The sequence below is a fragment of the Balaenoptera ricei genome, chromosome 13 (genome assembly GCF_028023285.1).
Source record: "Balaenoptera ricei isolate mBalRic1 chromosome 13, mBalRic1.hap2, whole genome shotgun sequence".
Taxonomy (NCBI): domain Eukaryota; kingdom Metazoa; phylum Chordata; class Mammalia; order Artiodactyla; family Balaenopteridae; genus Balaenoptera; species Balaenoptera ricei.
Window position 1 is genome coordinate 40,848,457 of NC_082651.1, and position 20,635 is coordinate 40,869,091.

The 20,635-nt window shown below is 60.4% G+C and overlaps 1 protein-coding gene across 3 annotated transcripts; it reads left to right on the forward strand.

Annotated features, from left to right (window-relative positions):
• Positions 1-543: 543 nt before the first annotated feature.
• LOC132377041 (cytochrome P450 26B1) lies at positions 544-20,096 on the forward strand. Of its 3 annotated transcripts, none has more exons than XM_059942981.1 (6): positions 544-1,412; positions 4,912-5,136; positions 13,937-14,212; positions 14,485-14,640; positions 16,103-16,387; positions 16,770-20,096. In XM_059942981.1, the coding sequence occupies exons 1-6, from the start codon at positions 1,209-1,211 to the stop codon at positions 17,160-17,162; spliced, it is 1,539 nt and encodes a 512-aa protein (XP_059798964.1). In that variant the 5' UTR covers positions 544-1,208; the 3' UTR covers positions 17,163-20,096. The 3 variants fall into 3 exon arrangements, with proteins under 3 accessions (XP_059798964.1, XP_059798965.1, XP_059798966.1); XM_059942982.1 differs by lacking the exon at positions 544-1,412 and adding an exon at positions 1,585-1,937; XM_059942983.1 differs by lacking the exon at positions 544-1,412 and adding an exon at positions 4,199-4,309.
• The last annotated feature ends 539 nt before the right edge of the window (positions 20,097-20,635 follow it).

The window sequence follows — 20,635 nt, forward strand, 5'->3', positions numbered from 1 at the left end:
CGGCGGGCGCTCACACGCTCCGGCCTCTCACCACGCCTCCGGCTTCGAGAGCGCGGCGGAGGTGGGGGTGGGGGTGGGAGTGGGGGGTGCTGGCGGAGCGCCCACGGCGCAGCCTCCCGGCTCTATATAAACACACGCATCGCCTGGCTCTCAGAGGCACAAATTCACATTGAGAGAAGCTTTTAAAACCATCAGCCCTGAAATCCTGCCTCCTGCTTTTTCCCTTCTTTCATTCCTTTTGCCTTCCTTTCTTTGCCCACCCCCCCTTTCTTCTCCCAGCAGCAACTCCTGAGCCGAGAGACTGCGTCCCGGGACGGACTGCCTTTTCTTAATTGATACAATAGCCCAGCTCGGGTTTTCACCTCCTCCCCCAACCCCACCCCGCCTCACCCCTCCCGCCCGCCGCCGCCTCCGCCGCCCCAGCGCCCGCCCGGGGCTCTGTCGCCGGCTGCGTCCCGTCCGGGCCGCGGTCCGCCGGCTCCGCACCCGCGCCCGCCGCGCCGCCTCGCCCGCCGCGCCCGCCTCGGTGGTGCAGCGGCGGCTCTGGGGCTCCGGCGCGCCGCCCGGGGCAGCAGAGGGGCGCTGGGCTCGGCCTCTCCACTCGCCTCAGCCGGGGAGCCTTCCCTCTCGCACCCAAAGTTTCTGGGTTCGTTGGAATTTGGGGATTCAGGATTTTTTCCTTTTTTTTTTTTAACCTAGGAATTTGAGGGGAAAACTTTTGACAAATCGATCGCACTTTCTCTCCGCTAGTTCTCTGTCCCCCCCCCCCCCTTTTTTTTCCCCCAAGCAGGGGAAGGGGCTTACGAGAGAGGCTCCCGCTGGACAAAGTTTTCCAAAGTTTTCCGAGTGTGATGGTTGCGGGGAGAGCTAATCCACCAGCTTGATTCACGGCTTCGTCTCACCACCCCTCCAGCAGCCCCTAAGCCCGCTATAAGGGAACAAACAAACAAACAAACAAACAAAGTTACACTCCGAGTCGCCTCGTGTCTCCTCTCTCTCTTCTTTTAGGCGATTTCCCCCCACTGTCTCCGCTCCCTTCGCAGCCTCCACTTCCCTTCCCTCGGCCCCTTGCTCCTTTTCTGTTTCGGCCGGAGGTGCCAGGACCCCCGGCGGCAGCCTCCCCTCCCCCGCCGCTCCCGTCCCTTCTCGTCTGGCCCTCCCCTCCCCCGCCGCGGCCAGCACAGCCAATCCCCCGAGCGGCCGCCAACATGCTCTTTGAAGGCTTGGAGCTGGTGTCGGCGCTGGCCACCCTCGCCGCGTGCCTGGTGTCGGTGACGCTGCTGCTGGCCGTGTCGCAGCAGCTGTGGCAGCTGCGCTGGGCTGCCACCCGCGACAAAAGCTGCAAGCTGCCCATCCCTAAGGGCTCCATGGGCTTCCCGCTCATCGGAGAGACCGGCCACTGGCTGCTACAGGTAAGGGCGCTCTCGCTCCGTTGCTCTCCAGGGTCCGCTAGCGGCGAGCACCAGGCGGATGGAGCCGCGGGCCGGCCAGGGGGCGCCGGGAGCCTGAAGGCACGGGTCCCCGCCCCGCCCCTTCCCTCCTCTCTGCCTGAGCCGCCCGGGCTTCCCCTGCCCGCCTGCGGAGTGGTTCCGAGTCCGCTGGCGCCGGGTGCGCAGGTTCAAGGGGCTGTAAGAGAGGTTCCCGAATCCGCGAGGGCTCCCAAGACCGACTTTTTCCAGTCGCGAGCGACTCAACAGGGGTGCGTCGAGCGTCCTGGGGGCTCCCCGCGCAGCGCGAGCCGGAGGGGGCATCCAGTCGTGAGCCGCTTTCGCCTCCCCTTCGCGCTCCAGGCCCCAGTCACCGTCGACTTCCCGGGCTTTGGCGGTGTCACTGGGACCCGAAAACTGAGTCAGGGAAAGAAAGAGTGGGCCAGTGGCAGCCAGGATTGCCCCTTTCAGACCCGGGCTGTGTTCCCGCCGCGTCACCGGCCACGCCAGGTACTATAGCCCCGTTCTACGGTCTGAGAAAGTGTGTGTTTTGTGGTGGGGGAGGAAGGAGGTAACCCAAGGGAAACGAGAAGCCTGAGACCCGAGGTTTCTCGGCTTTCGGAGAAAAGGGTCTATTTACTTACTGGGTGGGGACAGTCTAGCAGGGGAGAGTAACTTGGGAGAGGTGTGTGTGAGACCCATAGAGTGCGTTTGTGTTTGTTGTGAGACGCCACACAACCCGCACTGCTGGTGATAATGGGGGTGGGCGCGTCGGGGACCAGACCCAGGTAGGTAATGGGGAGATTAACCTGGAATTAACATCCTCAAGTGCTAGATAATCGCTTTTGCAATTCGATACACAGCAGGTTTTTCTTTGGGGAGGGGGTCCTCTGGGTGAACCGCGGAAGGTGTGTTGTGTGGGCATGTGCACGCGTGTTTGTCCGGCAGATGCTGTTAGGAGTTAGCAGAAGGTTGGCTGTACTGAAACAGACAGCCTCGGCCCGGGAAAGCGGAGGCGGGAGGTGAACGCAGAGACCTGTGAGTTTAGAAGTGCGAAAGCTTGGCTTGAAATTAACAGACGCGTGTAATCCGCGTGCACACACACATACACTCTGCGCAGCCCCGCCCCGCCCCGCGCCAATTGACAGCAGAGCTGGGGCGGGAGGGGCACGCGGGGTTCCTCTGCCCTGCGGTCTTCCCAAGTCCCCGAATCAGCCCATCTCTTTGGGGGCCTGTTCGTGCAACAAGGTGGGGTTCATTTCAACCAATGGGACCTCCCCTCGCCCCGCTGCCGTAAAGAAATCCCCAGAGCCTCTCCCGTGCCAACACACTTAAAGGGTTAACTGCAGCGGTGGTCTAGGCTTTTGGCCGAGAATTTAGGAAATAAAATATATTCACAGGGGCGTCGGCCCCTGCCGTATTAGAGCCAATCTGCAGAATTCACGGTCTGTCACCGCCCCCCCTTCCTCACCGCCCCCACCCCACCCCACCCCCGCCACCTACGTCCCCTGACCTTTTCTCCGAATCCCACAAGGGCCTCTGGGGCTCCGCGTCCGACCCGCACGTAAAATGGGGAGGGGGAGGCAGGCCTACGCCGCCCCATCCGTTCGCCCCCGGGGCCCTTCACTCTGAGGTGAGAAGGAAATGGGAGACGCGTGTAGAGAAGCACTGAAGGGGTTAATGGGAGTCCTCTGAATCCCAGCTTTATTTTTTCGGAGTCATTTATCAGATTTTACGGGGGGACCTCCAAGGGCTCTCCGTTTCCACCGTGCGCCATCTAAACAGAGCCCAGGGCTAAAAATACAACATTTTTGTATAAATTGGACTCGCGGCTCGAGTGGCCGCCCCTATGAAAGTCCTCTTTGTGAAGACCGTGGAAACGGCGGACAAATAACTCTTTATTAATGCCACAAAAAACGCACTTTAATTATAGTTAGGCAGATCAGAGGCGGGGGAGGGGGTGCCGCGGGAGAAAGGCGGCGGCGACCTCGGAAAATTCACAACCCAACTTTTGTGTCGAAAGAAAAGAAAAACAGAGGAAACGCAGGAGAGGAGAGTCAGACGTAGTGAGAGAGACCGGTACAGCAGACCGAGGGAGGGAACCCCGCTCTCTGCCCCCTTTTGTCGCACCTCCACCCTCGCCTCGATTTCTCTTAAAGGGGTAGACGCCGTCTAGAACCGCGGCAGGGTGGCGGGAGTTCTCCCCGACCCGCCAACTTGGGAGTGGGGCGGTGTCCCCCGCGGCCCAGACCCCTTCCTGGAGGCGCGGGCGCTCCGGGCTCGCTCCCTGTCGCGCGCCCGGGCCGGAGGCACACGTGGAAAAGTGATTAGGGCTCCGGGTTCTGCAGAGTCACTTTTCGGCAGGGCTGGGGTGTGTACACATCTAACTGGCAAATGCTTTTCCGTGGAAGAAGGGAAAGTGAGGAGGGGGACCAACCCGGGAAAAGAGGAAGCGGAGTGTTCCTTTGGGGAGTGCATGACCCCGCAGGTCTGGAGCCGGCATCCGCATGTCTGCAGGCGGGCAGGCGGGACAGCCTGACAGGTGGCGCCCCTCCCCTTCTCACCGGCTGTTGCCCCGGCCGGAGAAGGGTTAATGCGGGGTGGGGTGGCGAGCTACGACGTCAAAGGTGAGCGGGACGCCCCTGCTCCCGCCCTTCGGAGGTCCCCTCTGTTTCCGGTACCCGCGTGGGGCCGACACAGCCAGCTCCTCCGAGCGCCGGGCCCGGGCCGGGGCCTGGCTCCGCTCCGCTCGCGCCGCCGCCGCCGCCGGGGATCCGGTTACCTGCGACGGCGGCCCCGCCCAGCCCTACCCCGCCCCGCGGGAAGCGCCTTCCTCCGCTCTCGCGTCCCGAACTCCAGGGCGGCGACGAAAGTCCTCCTCAGTTATTTCCAGGGCATATTGCATTAGGAAAATCGCGGCTCCCGGCCCGTGACTCTACCCTGCGGAGCCCTCAGAGGGCCGCCGGGTCCCTTCGCGGCCCACACCAGCGAACGGAGGAAACCCCAACCCCCATCTGTAGTGATTGCCTCCGGGCACCGACCGCTCGCCGCTATAAATAATCTTTGGCCTGCGGCCACCCCGCGGGGTCTCGCCAGCCCGTGGCCGGGAGCCTGGAAATATTTATTCCGAGAGTCTCCCGAGCGCGAGGCGGGGGAGGGGGGAGGCGGAGGTTCTAGCTTCTGGTCCCGCAGTCCAGGATATCTTTTCCCTCCCGCAAGTCATTACTAAAAAACAACCTCCCGGGGGGGTTGCCCTGGGCCTCTCGCCCCCTTGACTTATTTATTATCCTCTAGGCCCCAGTTCTTAGGCATGCTGTGAAAAATAAAACCTACGTGCGTGCATGCGTGTGTGTGTGGGGGGTTAGGGGACTGGTGCCCCGGGTGGGATCCTCCGCCCCTCCCCCGCGGGCCCTCGAGGCTGGGCCTCCCGGGTGTCCCATCTGGAGATGTGGGCCCTGAGAAAGTTTTTGCGTGGCACCCGCAGGGTTCTGGCTTCCAGTCGTCGCGGAGGGAGAAGTATGGCAACGTGTTCAAGACGCACTTGCTCGGGCGGCCGCTAATCCGCGTGACGGGCGCGGAGAATGTACGCAAGATCCTCATGGGCGAGCACCACCTCGTGAGCACCGAGTGGCCACGTAGCACACGCATGCTGCTGGGCCCGAACACGGTGGCCAACTCCATCGGCGATATCCACCGCAACAAGCGCAAGGTAAGAACTCTAGGCCAGGAGCCCCGCAACCGTGCTCTGATCCTCTTCTCCCGTGCACCACCCTCGGGGTAAGGAGTTCTCGGAGACCCGGGGACGTCCCTACCAGAATCCGCGCCCCCATGTGCACACCATGTGGGAGGATCCCGAAGCTCCCTGCCTAGACGGCTGCGCTCCCAGATCCAGGGCCTGTACAGGCCTCTTCCGGGTCTGCCCTCTTGCTGAGCCACCGCGCCGTGCGCACTACCAGGCCCAACGGGTGGCTAATTGGGGGTTGGTTTGGACAACTTTAACATGCGGCGACAGGGGCGTCCAACGCCTGTCATCGTCGTGTTCCACAAACCTGGAAAAAAGAGAGGGCGGACGGTGGCCAGCGCTCCTCCGTTTCGTCCCCTGGAATTCCGAGGACTGGAAACGGATCGTTCTAAAATCACACCTAGCTTCCCGGCCACAGGTTGCTTAAGGGCGACGCGGGCAGGCGCGGGGGCTGGGGGCATCTTGTGGGCAGCGGTTGCTGGGCCTTGCCTGGGAGGGGTGAGGTGAAATTTGGGCCACTGCGCGCACCGGTCTGGACAGAGGGGGAAGGGCGAGGGGTGGGAGAACTTCGGCGAGCCGAGGCGCGGCGGGGGATCAAAGCGCACCTACCCCCTCCCATAAAGAGGAAGAGAAAGTGGGTGTTTATCCTGTGGATTTTCCGAGCGCCTGGAAGAGGCGCGGAGGAGGCGAGCCAGCGCGCAAGGGGCAAGCCTCCCCGCCCCCTCCCAGGGCAGCGCCGCCGCTGTGGCTCAGAGCGCGGGCGGCACGTGCTGTTTGAACTGCAGTAACCCGAAAGCTGAGCCGTCGGCGGGCGGGGCGCCGGCCCGCCGGCTTAAAGCGGCCGCGACTGGGGTGGGGGGGGTGGGGAGGGGCATCGCTGCACGACCTCCCCTCCCTTCACTTTTTCCATTGGGTAAGAGGACTCACCCGGTTTGAAACCTAAAGGAAAGGGAGAAGCAGCCTCTGATCTCCGGGAAAAGTGGCAGAGCCTGGGAGACAGGAGAGGGCCTTGGTGGGGCAGCCCCCCTCCTCCGGACGTCTGTGTGTGAACAGAGGAGTTCATCCTGTAGAATCTGTCGTCTTCCGAACTGCCTGCGAAGAGTAGTTCTCCGTAACAGACAAAAGGAGGAAAAATCAGAGGGGACTGGTCAGCACGTACACAACCCCCGCCTCCACCCCCCCTCCGCTAAAACACGTATTTCAGGGGCTGGGAAAGGGGCTCCTGAAGCAGTCTTCCCATCTGCTTCACTAGAGCAGGAAGCAGCTAACAGAGCCCGGGGGCAGATGGGGAGGGTTCTTGGGAGTGGCTGGGAGGGGGCCGTAGGCTCAGGAATGGGGGCTCTTCAAATATGCCGAACACTCCTTTTTTTTCTTAGTCTTTGTGACTCCACCAAAAGCGTATTTCAAAGAGTTAGGAGAGAGCCTGAGCCTCAGAAACCCAGCTCCAAAGAATGTGGCTGCTTCCTCATTTTATCTTTATAAAGACTTTGACAAGAAAGCAATTACTGTTCCCTTCTCAGGGAAGAGGAGCCCGAGGCTTGGAGAGATTCAGGGACTTGAACCAGATCGGGAAAGGAAGAAAAGGCAGGGCCTGCAACACAGGCATCCGTGGGAAGAGTTGTTTCTAAGCCACCAAGTAGAGCCCTCCTCAGCCCTGCCCACCTGGGGCTGCCAGAAGCTGAGGGTCAGGGTGGAGGTGGGGAGGGAGTGCTGGGAGAAAGAAGGCTTGGTCAGGACCTGAGTGTGAGACCTTGGGGGTGCAGAGGGCTTTGGGGAGAGGCTGTTGCCCTGCAGTTCCATGCACCCTCTGCCTGACTTGGCTTTGGGCCTCCAGGTGGGGAGGGCCCTCCTGGAAAGCCCCAAGGTTTTGGCTTACATCATCCATTTGGGAGGAGGCAGGGAGGAGGGGGGGAGCACAGATGAATGCTGCTGGAGGAATACACAGGGAAGGAAGCTGGAGTGAGGGACAGGGTGAGGGGGGTGGGGCCTGGGTGGGGCCAGAAAGGAGGACCACAGATGAGACATAGATAGTCTCCCTCTTCCAGGTACCCTTGCCCTCTAGCACCTTGCGGGTAAGGGAGCAGCCAGAAACCAACTCATCCTGACAGAGGCTTGGGAACCCAAAGCCCAGCCATCTCTCTGTGTACTAGCTGTGTGCTTGCTATGTGGCACGTGTGTGGGTGCTATGTTAAATGGGCAGATGAGAACGTCCTTCCCCCGCCAAATCTCTAATCGGTGTTCCATAAACTTAAGTTTACTGAGTTAAGTAGCAGGCCTTAGGTTAGATACAAGCATAGAAGCTGGAAACTTGGTCCTTGCCCTTAAGAAGTAGAATCTAGCTGGAGAGATGAGAAGAGAATACTCAGAGGCACACATGTTGGTCCTGGAGAGAATGACCAGTCTGCTGGACCCAATGCCTGGTGGACCCAACTTCGCCAGGGTGGGGACTGCCCCGTGCCACGCACGCTGCCTTAGCCAGCCCACACTGCAAGCAGGGACCTGGCTGGAGAGCGGGCTGCTGGGCCAGGCCCAGCCTGGTTAGGATGTACTTGCAGGAAGTGGGGGCCAGGTGTGCTGAGGCCCTGCTGGCGGGGAACTAGGACCGTCACTATTTCCACTGGGACTGGTACCCCACCCTTTCTCTGGAGGTCTGACCAGATGTCCTGGGAAGGGGTTCCTCACAGCCATCACCGCACTCCAGGTGTTTGTCCAGGCTGCCCTGGTGGTCTAGGGCCAAGAGGGGTAGGGTTGCCAGGGAGAACGTCCAGAATACCTTGCCCACTCTTAACAGAATCCTCTCTGGAAGCCAGGCCTGTGTCCCTATAGCTGCGACCTCAGATTCTGTCCCTCCTCCTTTGTTACCCCTCTCCTACCTGGGGCTGGGAGGTCTCTGGTTCATGGGGGAGGGACTGCATCTCTCTTTGTATGCAAAGAAGCTGAGTATTGCCCTGGAAGGGTGGATGGAGTCTGATAGGGAAGATGTGGGGGGAGGGTTACCAGAGAAGGGGGGGGGGGTTGTCGTGGGTAGTTCTGGAAGCATCCAGTGCCCAACCCCACACACCAGGATCAGACATTTCCTCTTTTCCTTTGGAGACAGGGCTGGGCCTCTTTGCACCAAAGGGCCAGCATCTTCAGGGCATTTCAGGCAGTGGCCTTGAGATTCTGTCAGAGAACTTGGAGTGCATCCCAAGGATGAACTTAGCTTTGGAACTCTGGACTGGAGAGACCCTAGGAGTGGTCTTCTTGCCCCTCCTACCCTGGCCCCTGGCTTCAGGGACTTCTGTGCCCGTGGCTGAGGTGGGGGAACAGCTCCAGACGTTTTGGGGATAGCAATTAAGAAGCCCGGCCTGCCCAGCCACCAATCCTCACTGACTTGGCCTTTGGGCCCCGTCCTGGGTCGGGGTGGAGCTCAGCCTCAGGGTTACTGCACTCGCCTCAGAAATCCTCTGTATGCTGGGGTTTATGTCAGGATGGAGAGGCCAGGAGGTGCCTCAGCAGGAGGGCAGAGCCAAGAGGGCCCATGGTTGTGGGGTCCTGGGCGAGGCCAGCTCAGACTGGCTCCAGGTGGCCTTTGAACCACAGCACAGCCTCTGGCCTCAAAGTCATGTCTGCCAGGCTCAGCTCAGGGCAGAAGTTTCCACCTGTGTGGGATGGGAAGGCGGTGGCATGGCCGGGCAGCCCTGCTACTGGGAGCTCTGTCCCCGCCCCCGGCAGAGGCACGGAGCCTTTGTGCTGCCAGCGGAGGTCCTTCACCAAAAGTTACTGTAGCATCAGGGGCCGCTGAGGGGGCAGGTGGCAGGAGCGGATGTCTCTGAAGGTCAGCGGGGGAGGGTGCCCACGGCCAGCCGCCAGGGCGCCTGGGAGTGGGCTCCTCCCTCTGTGTGCCCTTGTGTCAGGCAGGGGTGAGTGGTGTGGGCCCTCCCTTCCACCTCCCTCCCTCCTCCTCCCAGCGCAGGGTGGAGTCCAAGGCTGTGATGCTGTGATGCTCGCTCTCGCAGCCTTGGGAGACAGTTGTGGCCTTGGCTGGAAGTGGGGAGGCTTGGCTGGGGTCTGCTCTGGCCCTGATCCCTCTAAGCCAGTTGTCGTATCTGTTCCAGGTTCCTGGGGCTGAAGGGCGGGGGGGCTGTGCCTCCAGGGGCTGACAGAGTAGCCGAAACAGCTGGCCTTACCCTTAGAATAAATCTGGGCCCTAGAGGAGCGTCCCCTTCTAGCTCTTAGATACATCCAGAGCCCCCAGGACTTGTAGAGGGTGGCTCAGCGGGGTTTGGATTGGTGGGAGGCAGGGTGTTCAGGGACCCTGGTGAGTGTGGCCAGTTGCGCCCCGGACTGTGACCTTGGGAAAGTCCTTCCTTCTTTGGGCCTCAGCTTTCTAAGGGGGTTTTTCTGTGGTTGGAGGAGGGATAGGAGGGTCTGGACAGAACTCAGAGCCCGGCAGGTGTGTGCCAAGTGCTGCTCTCCCCTCATCCACAGTGTGCTTTTGTCGTGTGTAGAAGGGTTGGGGGCACAGTCAGAGCTGGACTTGAGTGGGGGACAGATACTCTGTGCCTGCAGATGCTGGGGACCCAGGAGGGGCATACCCAGGCCGGGGGGTCTGGCCAGCCCCTCCCAGTCAGAGGGGCCGAGTGGGCACTGGCTCCGGAGGCGGCCAGGGTGCAGTGGAGGTTCAGTGGAAATGCCAGGCAGCTGAGAGATGACGTCCTTTCTTGTCCTCCCCCTACTTGAGCATAAAGTACGCACCTTGGCCTCACCCCTGTGCTGTTCGGACAGCTGCCTCAGCGGCTGCCCGCCCTCTGTTATTCTTTCCACTCCGCAGGCCGCGGCTCCGGTGGCTTGGCGGGGTGGCCTGCCTAGGCCCCCACCCTCCCGGGCAGCCGCCTCCATTCCTCCCAGTCTGAGTCACTGGACCGGGGAGTGGGTCCCCTCTCCGGCTCTTCCCGCTTCTGAGGCTGCCTTCCTTCTCTCCATCCATCCACAGCCGCCAGTTGAGAAGGGGAGGTTATCTGGCTGAGCGGGTCAGCGTGCAGGGTCATGGGGGTCCAGTGAACGACTCCCCTCCCAGGGGCGCTGGGTAAGAGGCAGGAGTGGGGAGGGAGGTCTGGGGGTGTGGGGGAGACATTTGTAGGAACAATTATACGGAATTTGAGCCTTGACAAGCCCCCTGGTGGTCCCCCCAGACCCTGGTTGTGGATTCAGCTTTTATTACAGGGAGAGCGAGAACCCGGGATGTGGGCTCTTGAGCCAACTGCATTGTTGGGAAAACCTGTAGAGGTTGGGGGAGGGTTTCCAAGCACATCCTTCAAGGCCAGAGCCCATCCTGCTCCGTGTCTGTGCCTGGAGTTCCCAGGTCTCCCGTGCCCTTCCGCCCTGCTCTCCCCAGCGCCAACCCTGATGGGATGTCCATACCTGCGGCTCCCTGTGCAGGGCTCTGCCCGAGCCAGGCTGGTTCCCGGTGACCTTTGTCCAGCATTCTTGGCTCACTTGTGGGAATTCCGAGGGAAGCCCCAGAGGGAAACAAAGCAGCCCTGGCTCCTGCTGCAACTGCGGTCAGGCCGTGGGCTCTGGGGCCGCTGGGAACCCTTCCCCTCTTCACAATGAGCTGCTCCGCCAGTGCCTTCCCCTGTGCCCAAGTCCCGACCCTGACCGCCCCCACGTGCCCAGGCCTTCCTGTGCCCTGGGCAGCACCTCCGCCTCCTCCTGGCCTTTGTGGTGGGCGGTGGTTTCTGGGCTGCCCTGGCTTTGGGAAGTGCCCACGTTGTTAACCCTGGGCACGGTCCCAGGGATGAGGCCCTGGAGTTTCCCGGCGCCTGGGAGGCTCTGATGCCTGTGGAACAGCTGGGCGGGAGGCAGGGGCATGGACTTGGTGACCACCGAGCAAAGCCCCTTGAGCTTGGAGTGCCCTCAATCTGCCTTTGCTCGGCTTCTCAATTGGGTAGTTTCTCTACCTCTGGGGGCCTCTGAGGAGAATCATGGGACAGCCAGGAGGAAAGGGACCCCAGAGCATCCAGTGAGACTCCTGTTTGGGTCAAGATAAGAGCCCTGGTCGTGGCTGCAATTCTTTCAGAAGCCCCACCCTGGGGGGCCTGCAGGTGCAGGCTTCCTGGGGTCATTTCAGCTCCTGGCCTTGCTCAGGGCCCCCTCCCACCTAAAGGTCAGGTGTGGACCCCCTGCCCTTGGAGTCGCTCTGCCCAGTCCCAGGTCCCCTTGGGTCCTTCCTGCTCTCCATGGCCCCCAAGGCTGGAGAAGGAGCGATTCAGCCGGCCATCGCTAGAGGGCGCAGGGAATGTAACCTTTAGGACAGACAGGGCAAGGCTTGTCCCTGGGTCCTGTCTGGCCACTCCTCGGGGTGCAGTGGGGTCCCTCAGAGCCCCCCCTTTGGTAACCTTGGGATGGCCCCTCCTGAGCCACTGTAGCCCATACGAGGTGTGTGAGTGGGGGCCTGGCAGGCACTTACACCAGGTGACTGATGCGGTGCCAGATTCTGGGCTTCTTCGAGGGGCTAGCGTCTACTTAGGGACACACGGATATTGGTGTTCGTGTGATCTGTACATTGAAAGGAACCACAGAGATCACCTGGTTCAACCTTACCACTTTACAGATGAGGAAACCGTGAGGCCGCGAGGTGACTTGGCCATGATCCCACAGTAAGTTGGTGGATGATCTGGGAATAAAACTCAGGTTTCTGGGTGCCCAGCCTGCCTTTTCTCACCACCCACTGCATCTTAGGAGCCTAGCTGGCTTTGACTTCGTTGGTCCTGGTCGGCATGGGCCTCTGCTTGATTCCCCCTCCACATGCCCACCTTTGGGCCCAGGTCTCCTGTGTGCTGGGGGCCCTGACCAGCCCCTGCTACGTTCCCTCCAGGGCAGTGCCCTTGACTGTGCCCTGGGTTGGCTGGCTCTGGCCAGACGTGGCCCCCCTGCCCCTGGCCCCCCTACCTCCAGCCTCCCCACCGGCGCCTGGCAGCCACGGAGTTATCATTCCTGCATCCCTCATGAGCCTGCTTGGCTCCCACGGACCACTTACTGCTCCTTCTGTGGGCTCTTTGCTGTTTCGTAAGGGCCCCTAGTAGGCCAGTGATGGGCTCTGGGGCAGGGCCCCACTCCTACCCATAAAACTCCTAGACCAAGAGTGGAACCTGGCATCCTAAGGACACTAAGGTCCAGGGGGGCGGGGCTGAGGCAGAGAGCACCCCTGGGGGGAGGTGGCCCTGGAAATTCCCCGGGCCCTCACAACTGAGCAAGGTGTGAGTGACCTGGCCAGGCCTGGGCTGCCCCTGGCCACCTCCCCTCATCCTTCTACATTTCAGCTGTCCCTTAGCAGCAGGAGCAGCCCCAAACAGTGCTGGCTTTTCTGCCCCTCACCAGCCTCCTTCCCTCCCTCCCTCTGCCCACCGGGAATTTCGGAATGAAAGTGCTATTGTGAACGCCTGGCTGGGCCACTGAAGGGCCAGCACTGTTATTTCTGCAAACCAGCCCTCCCATTAGCCATGCAGGGCTGAGGCCAGGAAAATGTTACCTTTTCCTCCTTGAGCTGACTGCAGGGGAAATTCTCACATTTACAGTTTGTGCGGTGGTTGTGTTTGGGGGCAGGAGGGGAGGGTGGGCGCGTGTGTGTGGTTTGCGTGGGGCTGATGGGGGTGCGGCTAGAGGAATACTTGTCTCCTTCCTCTGCGCTGCCCCCCCTCCTCTGCCTTCCCCGGTGAACTTTCCCTTGGCCCCGGTGGGGGCACCCCCTTCTGCTCTGGACTCTGGGGGTCAAGGCTAGAAATTGTTGGCTGCCCGTGTGACCCACCGGCCAACAGTAAATAAACTAACATCTTACCCTCTCCTGTACACCCCGGGCAGCAGCGTGAAACTGTGCGCAGGGGCATCTGGGTGAGGAGGGGGCAGGGGGGCTGAGGAACTTGCTCAGGAATCAGGAGGACAGCAAGCAAGGGAGGTGGAAACAGGGACTCACTGGCTGCTTAAAATGGACCGGGAAGATGCGGGAAATTAAAAGGCCTTCTGTTTGGCTTTCTGATCTTTTGAGGTGGAAAGCCTTGCCCCCATCCCTGTGCCTCCAGACCCGGCCACACTGAAGACGTTTGGATGGCCCAGTTAACAAACTCCCCACGATCTCTGCCCAGTAGGTATTTCCCAGGGAGTGAGAGCAGTCTTGGGTCTCAGGAAGTCCTGCTTGCAGTCTAGCCTTGGACTCTCTTGTTCTCCCATCAGTCGAGTAAAAGAGCCACCTACTGCTTTCCACCTCTTCCTTGTCCAGTCCATTCACCTGTGTTCTGTTCCTCCTGGGCACGTCTGCCCCGTGGCCTGGGCATTCGGGAATGGCCCCTGCAGTGGAGGGACAGCCTCCCCTCCAGCCCTGCCCAGCGCCCTCTTGTGTCGCCCCCGACTCTGGTATGGCCACATCGCCTGCAGACCTGTTGGCAGCTGGACTGCCCAGTCCCCGGGCTTTGCCGTTATTTGGAGCACATGATCTTCTGGGGTTTCAGCAAGGAATGACAGCTCAGGTCACCCTGTGAGTGATGTTGAATGTCCCGACTTTATGAACTGTGTTTTAATCCTGTCCTTCCCCTGCCTCCCCTCCAAGACGTGGGCAGTAGGAGGGGGGTTCAGAGTAGAGGAGCCAGCAGAGGGAATGTGTCTGGAGACGGAAAGGCTTGAGCTTGGTCAGGGTAAGGACCTGGAGTTCTCCCTGATCACGGTCGTGAGAACGGTGCTTCAGTTGGGCCGAGCGGGCAGGCCAGAGTCCATCTGACCCTCTGCCTTCCAGGTCTTCTCCAAGATCTTCAGCCACGAGGCCCTGGAGAGCTACCTGCCCAAGATCCAGCTGGTGATCCAGGACACACTCCGTGCCTGGAGCAGCCACCCCGAGGCCATCAACGTGTACCAGGAGGCGCAGAAGCTCACCTTCCGCATGGCCATCCGGGTGCTGCTGGGCTTCAGCATCCCCGAGGAGGACCTCGGGCACCTCTTTGAGGTCTACCAGCAGTTTGTGGAGAACGTCTTCTCCCTGCCTGTCGACTTGCCCTTTAGTGGCTACCGGCGGGTGAGCACCCAGGGCCTGGGAGGAGAGGAGATGGGCATCCGTGAGCCCACCCTGAGGGAGGGGCAGCTGACTGCTTAGATGGTCACTGGTCACACAGACAGGGGGGAGGTTTCAGCGGGAGGGTGAGGTGGAACCTTCACCCGGGGTCTCTGCTGCTTAGATGGGGAAACTCTCAGAAGAGTCCCCGCCCCGCCCTGCCCGGCCTTGGGAGGAGGCCCTCCGTGACCCTGCCCTTCCCCTTGGGTAACCAGATGGCCTCCTCCCCGCCTCAGGGCATTCAGGCGCGACAGACCCTACAGAAGGGCCTGGAAAAGGCGATCCGGGAGAAGCTGCAGTGCAGACAGGGCAAGGACTACTCAGACGCACTGGACATCCTCATCGAGAGCAGCAAGGAGCACGGGGAGGAGATGACCATGCAGGAGCTGAAGGTGGGGCACCCCTCCCCCCACCTCAGGCGGCACAGACGCCTGCGCTCCGTGCTGGGGCCGCTCAGGGTGGGAGCGCCCACACGGGAGGGGCCGCCCCTGCGCTCCCCGCGGCTTGCCCTGCACCCAGTCCTGGTGGTGAGCGGTCCTCACAGCAGCTGGGCCCCACTCGCTCCAGCCCACCCACAGTCCCGTCCCCCGTGTTGGAAAAGAGACCGAACACCGGTTCTTAGGAACCCTGAACAGACGCGGCGTCCGCAGCGTCGTTGACCCCCCTCACTCTCCCCAGCCAGCCCCCCACCCCAGTATTCACTATTTCAGTGCATTTCGTGCTCACAGTAGCCCTAGGAGGTCACCTAGGGAAATGCGGGCCCAGAAGGAGAAGCCACTTGCGGGAGGGCAGCCTCAGCCCCTGGGGAAGAGCAGCCTTTCCAAGTGGGTGACACTTGACACTCTCCCAGCCTGCCTGGCACTGGCTGTGCCCAGTCGGGCTGCTGGCCCCAAGACTGTCCACACTGGGCTCCAGGAAGGGCTTCCTGCCTGCCCTTTCTTAGGGTGGATGTTCCACCTGAGGAGGGAGCATTAGTTCGTCCTCGTCTACACTCTGCCACCCACGTGCTTGGCAGGCGCCTGTGGACACTTCACTGCCGACTGCTCTGTCCCTACTGTCTCTGCTTCCCTGTAGTCTAGCTCCAGTTTTTTTTTTTTTTTCCTCATGAGCCAGGAAGGACCCCAAAGACTTTCCCATTTCATAAGAAGTTTTGTGACTTGTAGGTGGTGCCATGGCAAGTAAAGGACCTGTTCTTTCACTCCCCTCTCTGGGCTCAGCATCCACATTTGTAAAATGCAGGGCTTGGAATAAGATAACTTGGTGGGGCCTTTCTGTGGGGCACCACTGCTCCCCAGAGGACCCTGGAGGGGCTCTAAGTCTTCTGGGGACCACCTTCCCTCAGCCTTCTCACTGCAGTCCCATCCCAGGTCCTCGTGGGTATGACCCCAGACCGCTTTCCCAGCCCCTCAGCTCTCTCGACCACCTACCGGATGTCCTTCTCCCGGGGAGGGAGGAAGGAGCTGGGGCTGCCAGTCCGGAGGCCCAGGTTGGGACCCTGCACCTCACCCCCACTCGCCCGCACACTGCCTGCTCCTTGGGATCCGCTCTCTTTCTGCTGTGAGCTCACTGGCCTCATCAGGGCTGCTGAGGCCGGCCCTGGAATCCGGCGGTGAGTGAGAAGCAGCCCTTCCCCAAGGGACTTTTAGGCTCGTGCTTCTGCCCAGCCAGGGGACTGGACCCGTGACCTGTGTCCCTCGTGGCCCAAATGCCTCAGCAACGTGAGGCTCAGAGGAAGCAGCAGGGCCCAGCTAGATGACCCCGGGGCCTGGGGGACACCGGCAGAGAGGGGCTGCCCCCAGGCTGGGGCCACCGGGCCGAAGCCAGGTTGCAAGCGGTGCCTCTTTGCCGCTGCAGGACGGGACGCTGGAGCTCATCTTCGCCGCCTACGCCACCACCGCCAGCGCCAGCACCTCGCTCATCATGCAGCTGCTGAAGCACCCGGCCGTGCTGGAGAAGCTGCGGGAGGAGCTGCGGGCCCAGGGCATCCTGCACGGTGGCGGCTGCCCCTGCGAGGGCACGCTGCGCCTCGGCACGCTCAGCGGGCTGCACTACCTGGACTGCGTCATCAAGGAGGTCATGCGCCTGTTCACGCCCGTCTCCGGGGGCTACCGCACCGTGCTGCAGACCTTCGAGCTCGACGTGAGGCTGGGCCCGTGCGCCGTGGGGTGGGGGGTTGGCCGACGGGAAAGACCAGCTCCCCGTGGGGTCCCTCAGCCTCGTGGGGAGACGGTGCTTGCTTTCAGGGAGCTTTCAGGCTGACGGGAGGGACCCCGCAGGGACCCTGCCCCAGAGGCTGGGTCAGGTGCAGCCCAGCTGGGTGTGCTGTGAAGCTGCATGGGGACATGTATAAGTAGGTGGACTGACATGCCGAAAGGGGAGGCTGGCCAGGCCCCCGGGGACCACAGTGGGGTGCCTCCAGGAACATCTGGGTGGGGGCTGGCAGGCAGAAGGTCCTGGGTCCTCTCAGACCTCCTCTGGTTCTCACCACCGCATCCCACCCCTGCCCCCGCCTTGCCTCCAGGGTTTTCAGATCCCCAAAGGCTGGAGTGTCATGTACAGCATCCGGGACACGCATGACACGGCGCCCGTGTTCAAGGACGTGAACGTCTTCGACCCTGATCGCTTCGGTCAGGCGCGGAGCGAGGACAAGGACGGCCGCTTCCATTACCTCCCTTTCGGTGGTGGTGTCCGGACCTGCCTGGGCAAGCACCTGGCCAAGCTGTTCCTGAAGGTGCTGGCGGTGGAGCTGGCCAGCACCAGCCGCTTCGAGCTGGCCACCCGGACCTTCCCCCGCATCACCTTGGTCCCCGTCCTGCACCCTGTGGATGGCCTCAGTGTCAAGTTCTTTGGCCTAGACTCCAACCAGAACAAGATCTTGCCGGAGACGGAGGCCATGCTGAGCGCCACGGTCTAGGGCGCCGGGCCTCGGGGTGGGAGGCGACGGAAGGGCAGAAACCTGTGTGCGGGACGGGGCTGGAGCCCGGGGAAGAGGGAGGGCCCCCCAGGCCTTGCCCTCCCCTCTTCCCCTCCCTGGCAAACCTGCCCCAAGTCAAAAGGGCTCTCCGGGGTCGGGCTCTCCCCCTGGCCCCTGCTTCTCTCTAGTCTCTCCAGTTCCCAACAGCTTAGCTCCCCCGGGAAAGGGCCTGGCCCCCCCGCCCCGCATGCCCATCACAGTGTTAGATGTCGGCTGTGCTGCAGCCTTTGCTTGTGATGTTCTGAACTGGTCTCTCCCCTCCCTTTTCTTCTGGACTCTTTTCGTGTGAGGTCAGGTGGTTGACATGGGGGGAGGGAGGAAAAGAGGTGCCCCCTTTGGCCCTCTCTTCAGCACCCCCTCCCCTCCTGCCTCGGCTCAGATGGGACGAGTGCCCCTCCCGGTGTGGTCACCAGCGCCCGCGGGGAACAGCATCCTGGGTAATAGAACACCCGTCACCCTCGGCAGGGCGGGGCCAGGCTGTAAGCAGCCTGGAGGCCCACCCCTTGCCGTTTAGGACATTTGAAATTACCTATTGCTGCTACTTTTTCTCTCTTCTGACCTGAGGGCAAAGGAGCCCCAGGCCCTGTCCTCCCAGCATCCTCCCTGGTGGCCCTGGGCGCGCGCACTGACACCCGCACCTTTCTGCCAGGCGGCCTGGAGCCCGCCCTGCTCCCGATTACACATACACCCAAGGCCCTCGGCTCATGGATGGCCTTCCCCCCACCCCCATATTTATTCACAATATAACCGAATCTTGGTGTTACTGGGACTGGAACAAGTATCTCCTCCGTCCCCTGGCCTCCATCCCAGCTGTCCCCGGCAGGACTTCTGCAAGTGACCCAGCCACCAACCCCTCCCCCCGCCTCCCCCCGCCGGCCTAGGGTCGAGCAGCTCCCCCAGGCGCCAGACCTTCTGTGGGTTCAACCTCAGAGCCTCACTCCCGAGGTGAAATCCAGCACATCTGCCTTTGTCCCCTGGTGGGGATGGGGAAACGGCCCACCGCCTCCCTGCCTCCCTACTCTGTCAGAAACCTTGATCACCGGGGATTTGGAGGCTGCTGCCGTGTCCCACTCGGTCACTGTTCACCCCAGTGCCCCCCACTCTGGCTAGTGAGTATAGGGAAGGATACGGGTTCTTTCTTCTGACGGGGAACCAGGGCCTCCGTCGTCCCTCCCTCAACCCTCACCCTTTGCCCTTTGCCCTTGGAAAGGTGTCCTTGAAGTCCCTTCCCCCCTCTATGCCACTGTCTGCTTAGCCCTTCTCAGGGGTGCGGGGACCAGGTGAAAGCAAGGGGAGGTGAGTGCAGAAGGCAGCCCTTCCTCAGAGCTGACTCGGGCCCTCTGCTTGGTCTTGAGGCAGCTGAGGAGGGCGCTGCAGGGAGAGCTGAGGAGGAGGGTACGTGTGATTTGTCAGAAGTGATTTGGTTGAAAACCGGCTGGCCAGGGGATGAAAGAAGAGCAGCTCCTGCCACTGGCATTTTGAGTGTTGGCAATTAGGGATGCCTCCCGGGGATGGTTTGGGGCCTTTGGTGAGTCTCTAAGTGATTTTGTCTGTTTTCAAGTTTTTCTTTGCTTTTCGTGTTTCTCTGTTGGCTTTTGATGTTATAAAAGCGGTGAATCCCCTTTAGGAGAAAACCAAAAACACACAGAAGAGGAATGCGGGACGTCGATTCCCCGGTTGCCTCTCCGTAGCAGTGACCACTGTGAGCAGCTCAGTGGCCCCCCCAGTGGTGTTCAGTGGGCAGGCGGCAGCCCCCCACTGCCGCCCCCATGCACACCTGCCTTGTGGTGGGCTTTACAGGAATGGCTCGTGCCTGCGGACTGTCCTGTCACCCCCATTCTCAACTGTTTCATTTGGTTCCTACCTTTTCACTGTTAAAAAGCAAGTGTGGCACAGACGTTATTGGCAAAAATTGACATTAAAAAAATGAGTAATATCTCTCAACCTCCCCCACCCCACCGCCCCATTCTGAAAAACAGGCAAAAATGTGTAAAGACTCATCAAAGCTTGAAAATAGCTGCATGGTGCACCAGAATCTGTTACCTACAAAAAAGCCCGGTGTCTGGAAGGTTCATGCTCCTCTAAGCTGACCCAGCTTGCCCTGAACCAAATGTCTTTGACTAAATATCGAGGACTGCTGTAAGTGCAGCTTCGGACAGGAAGCCTGCCAGTCCTGGCCCCGGCGAGGGGCAGGGAGCTGGAGGGCTGCGGGACACCTCAGTGACCTTTGGTTTGGGTGACCAGCCTGGGAGGGGCAGAGAAGGCAAGGCTGAGGGGATCCCTGTGAGGGAGGGAAGAAGGATCATTTGCCCCGCTGGGTCTCAAAGGCAATAAGAAGAGAACTGAAGAAAGCTCTTGACTGGCTGACAGGAGGGTTCCAATGTTGAGACTCACCCATGTCTCCTCTTTACATCCATCCGTGTCTGTGTGCTAGTGTGTAGGTTTTATAGAGGTAGCATTAGATGGGTGATGTGTTCTCACTTACCATTCCTACTATTGTAACTTGACATTGAAAAGACAAAACCCCACAAAACTCCTCCCGCCATGGGCTTGCAGATTGAAGCACTTTCAATGTTGGGCGCTGGCATTTGTGTTCTGGTCACCATCCTGACCCTGCCCAGATCGCTATAATATAATTTTATACACAAAACTTGTTTTTTCATAAATGTTATAATTTTGTGTCTGTCTTTATAAACTATTATAAGTACTATTTTTGTTATAATTCAAAATAGATATTTAGTATAAAGTTTTTGCTGTTAAATATTTGTTATTTAGTAAAATATGAATTTTTTCCTCTATTGTAAACATGGTTCAAAATGTTAATATGTTTTTATCACAGTTGTTTTAATATTGAAAAAGCACTTGTGTGTTTTGTTTTGATATGAAACTGGTGCCGTGTGAGTGTTTTTGCTGTCGTGGTTTTAATCTGTATATAATATTCCATGTTGCATATTAAAAAAAGTTGTGCATTTTGTGATTTTGGAAATACTCAATGTGGCTCTTTTATAGGCTTCTATAATAAACCTTGAGGACTCACCCTCGTTTGGCTCTCTGGTCTCTGCCTTCCCAGCTCCCTGAAAGGGTCCTCCCGTCCACCCACCTTCCCTTCAACAACACCCAGTCCCACCTGTCAGGCAGGAAGTCCTACCCCGCAGTGTTTGCCCTGCGAGACCAGCCCCCATTGCCTGCCTGAAAGCACACAGAGGTCCGTGACTGTATCCCTGGAGCAGTAGGTTCCCTGGGGAGGGGAGGATGTACCTGGAGGGCCACCGTCCCCAGAGGCCTGTTGCAGCACGGGGCAGCTGGGGGCCGGGTCCCTGGCCATGTGGCTGGGCCTGGCTGGGCCAGGTGTCTCGGTCCCGGACACGGCAAGCAGAGCACTACAGAGTCCATTTGTTGACACGAGTGAGGAC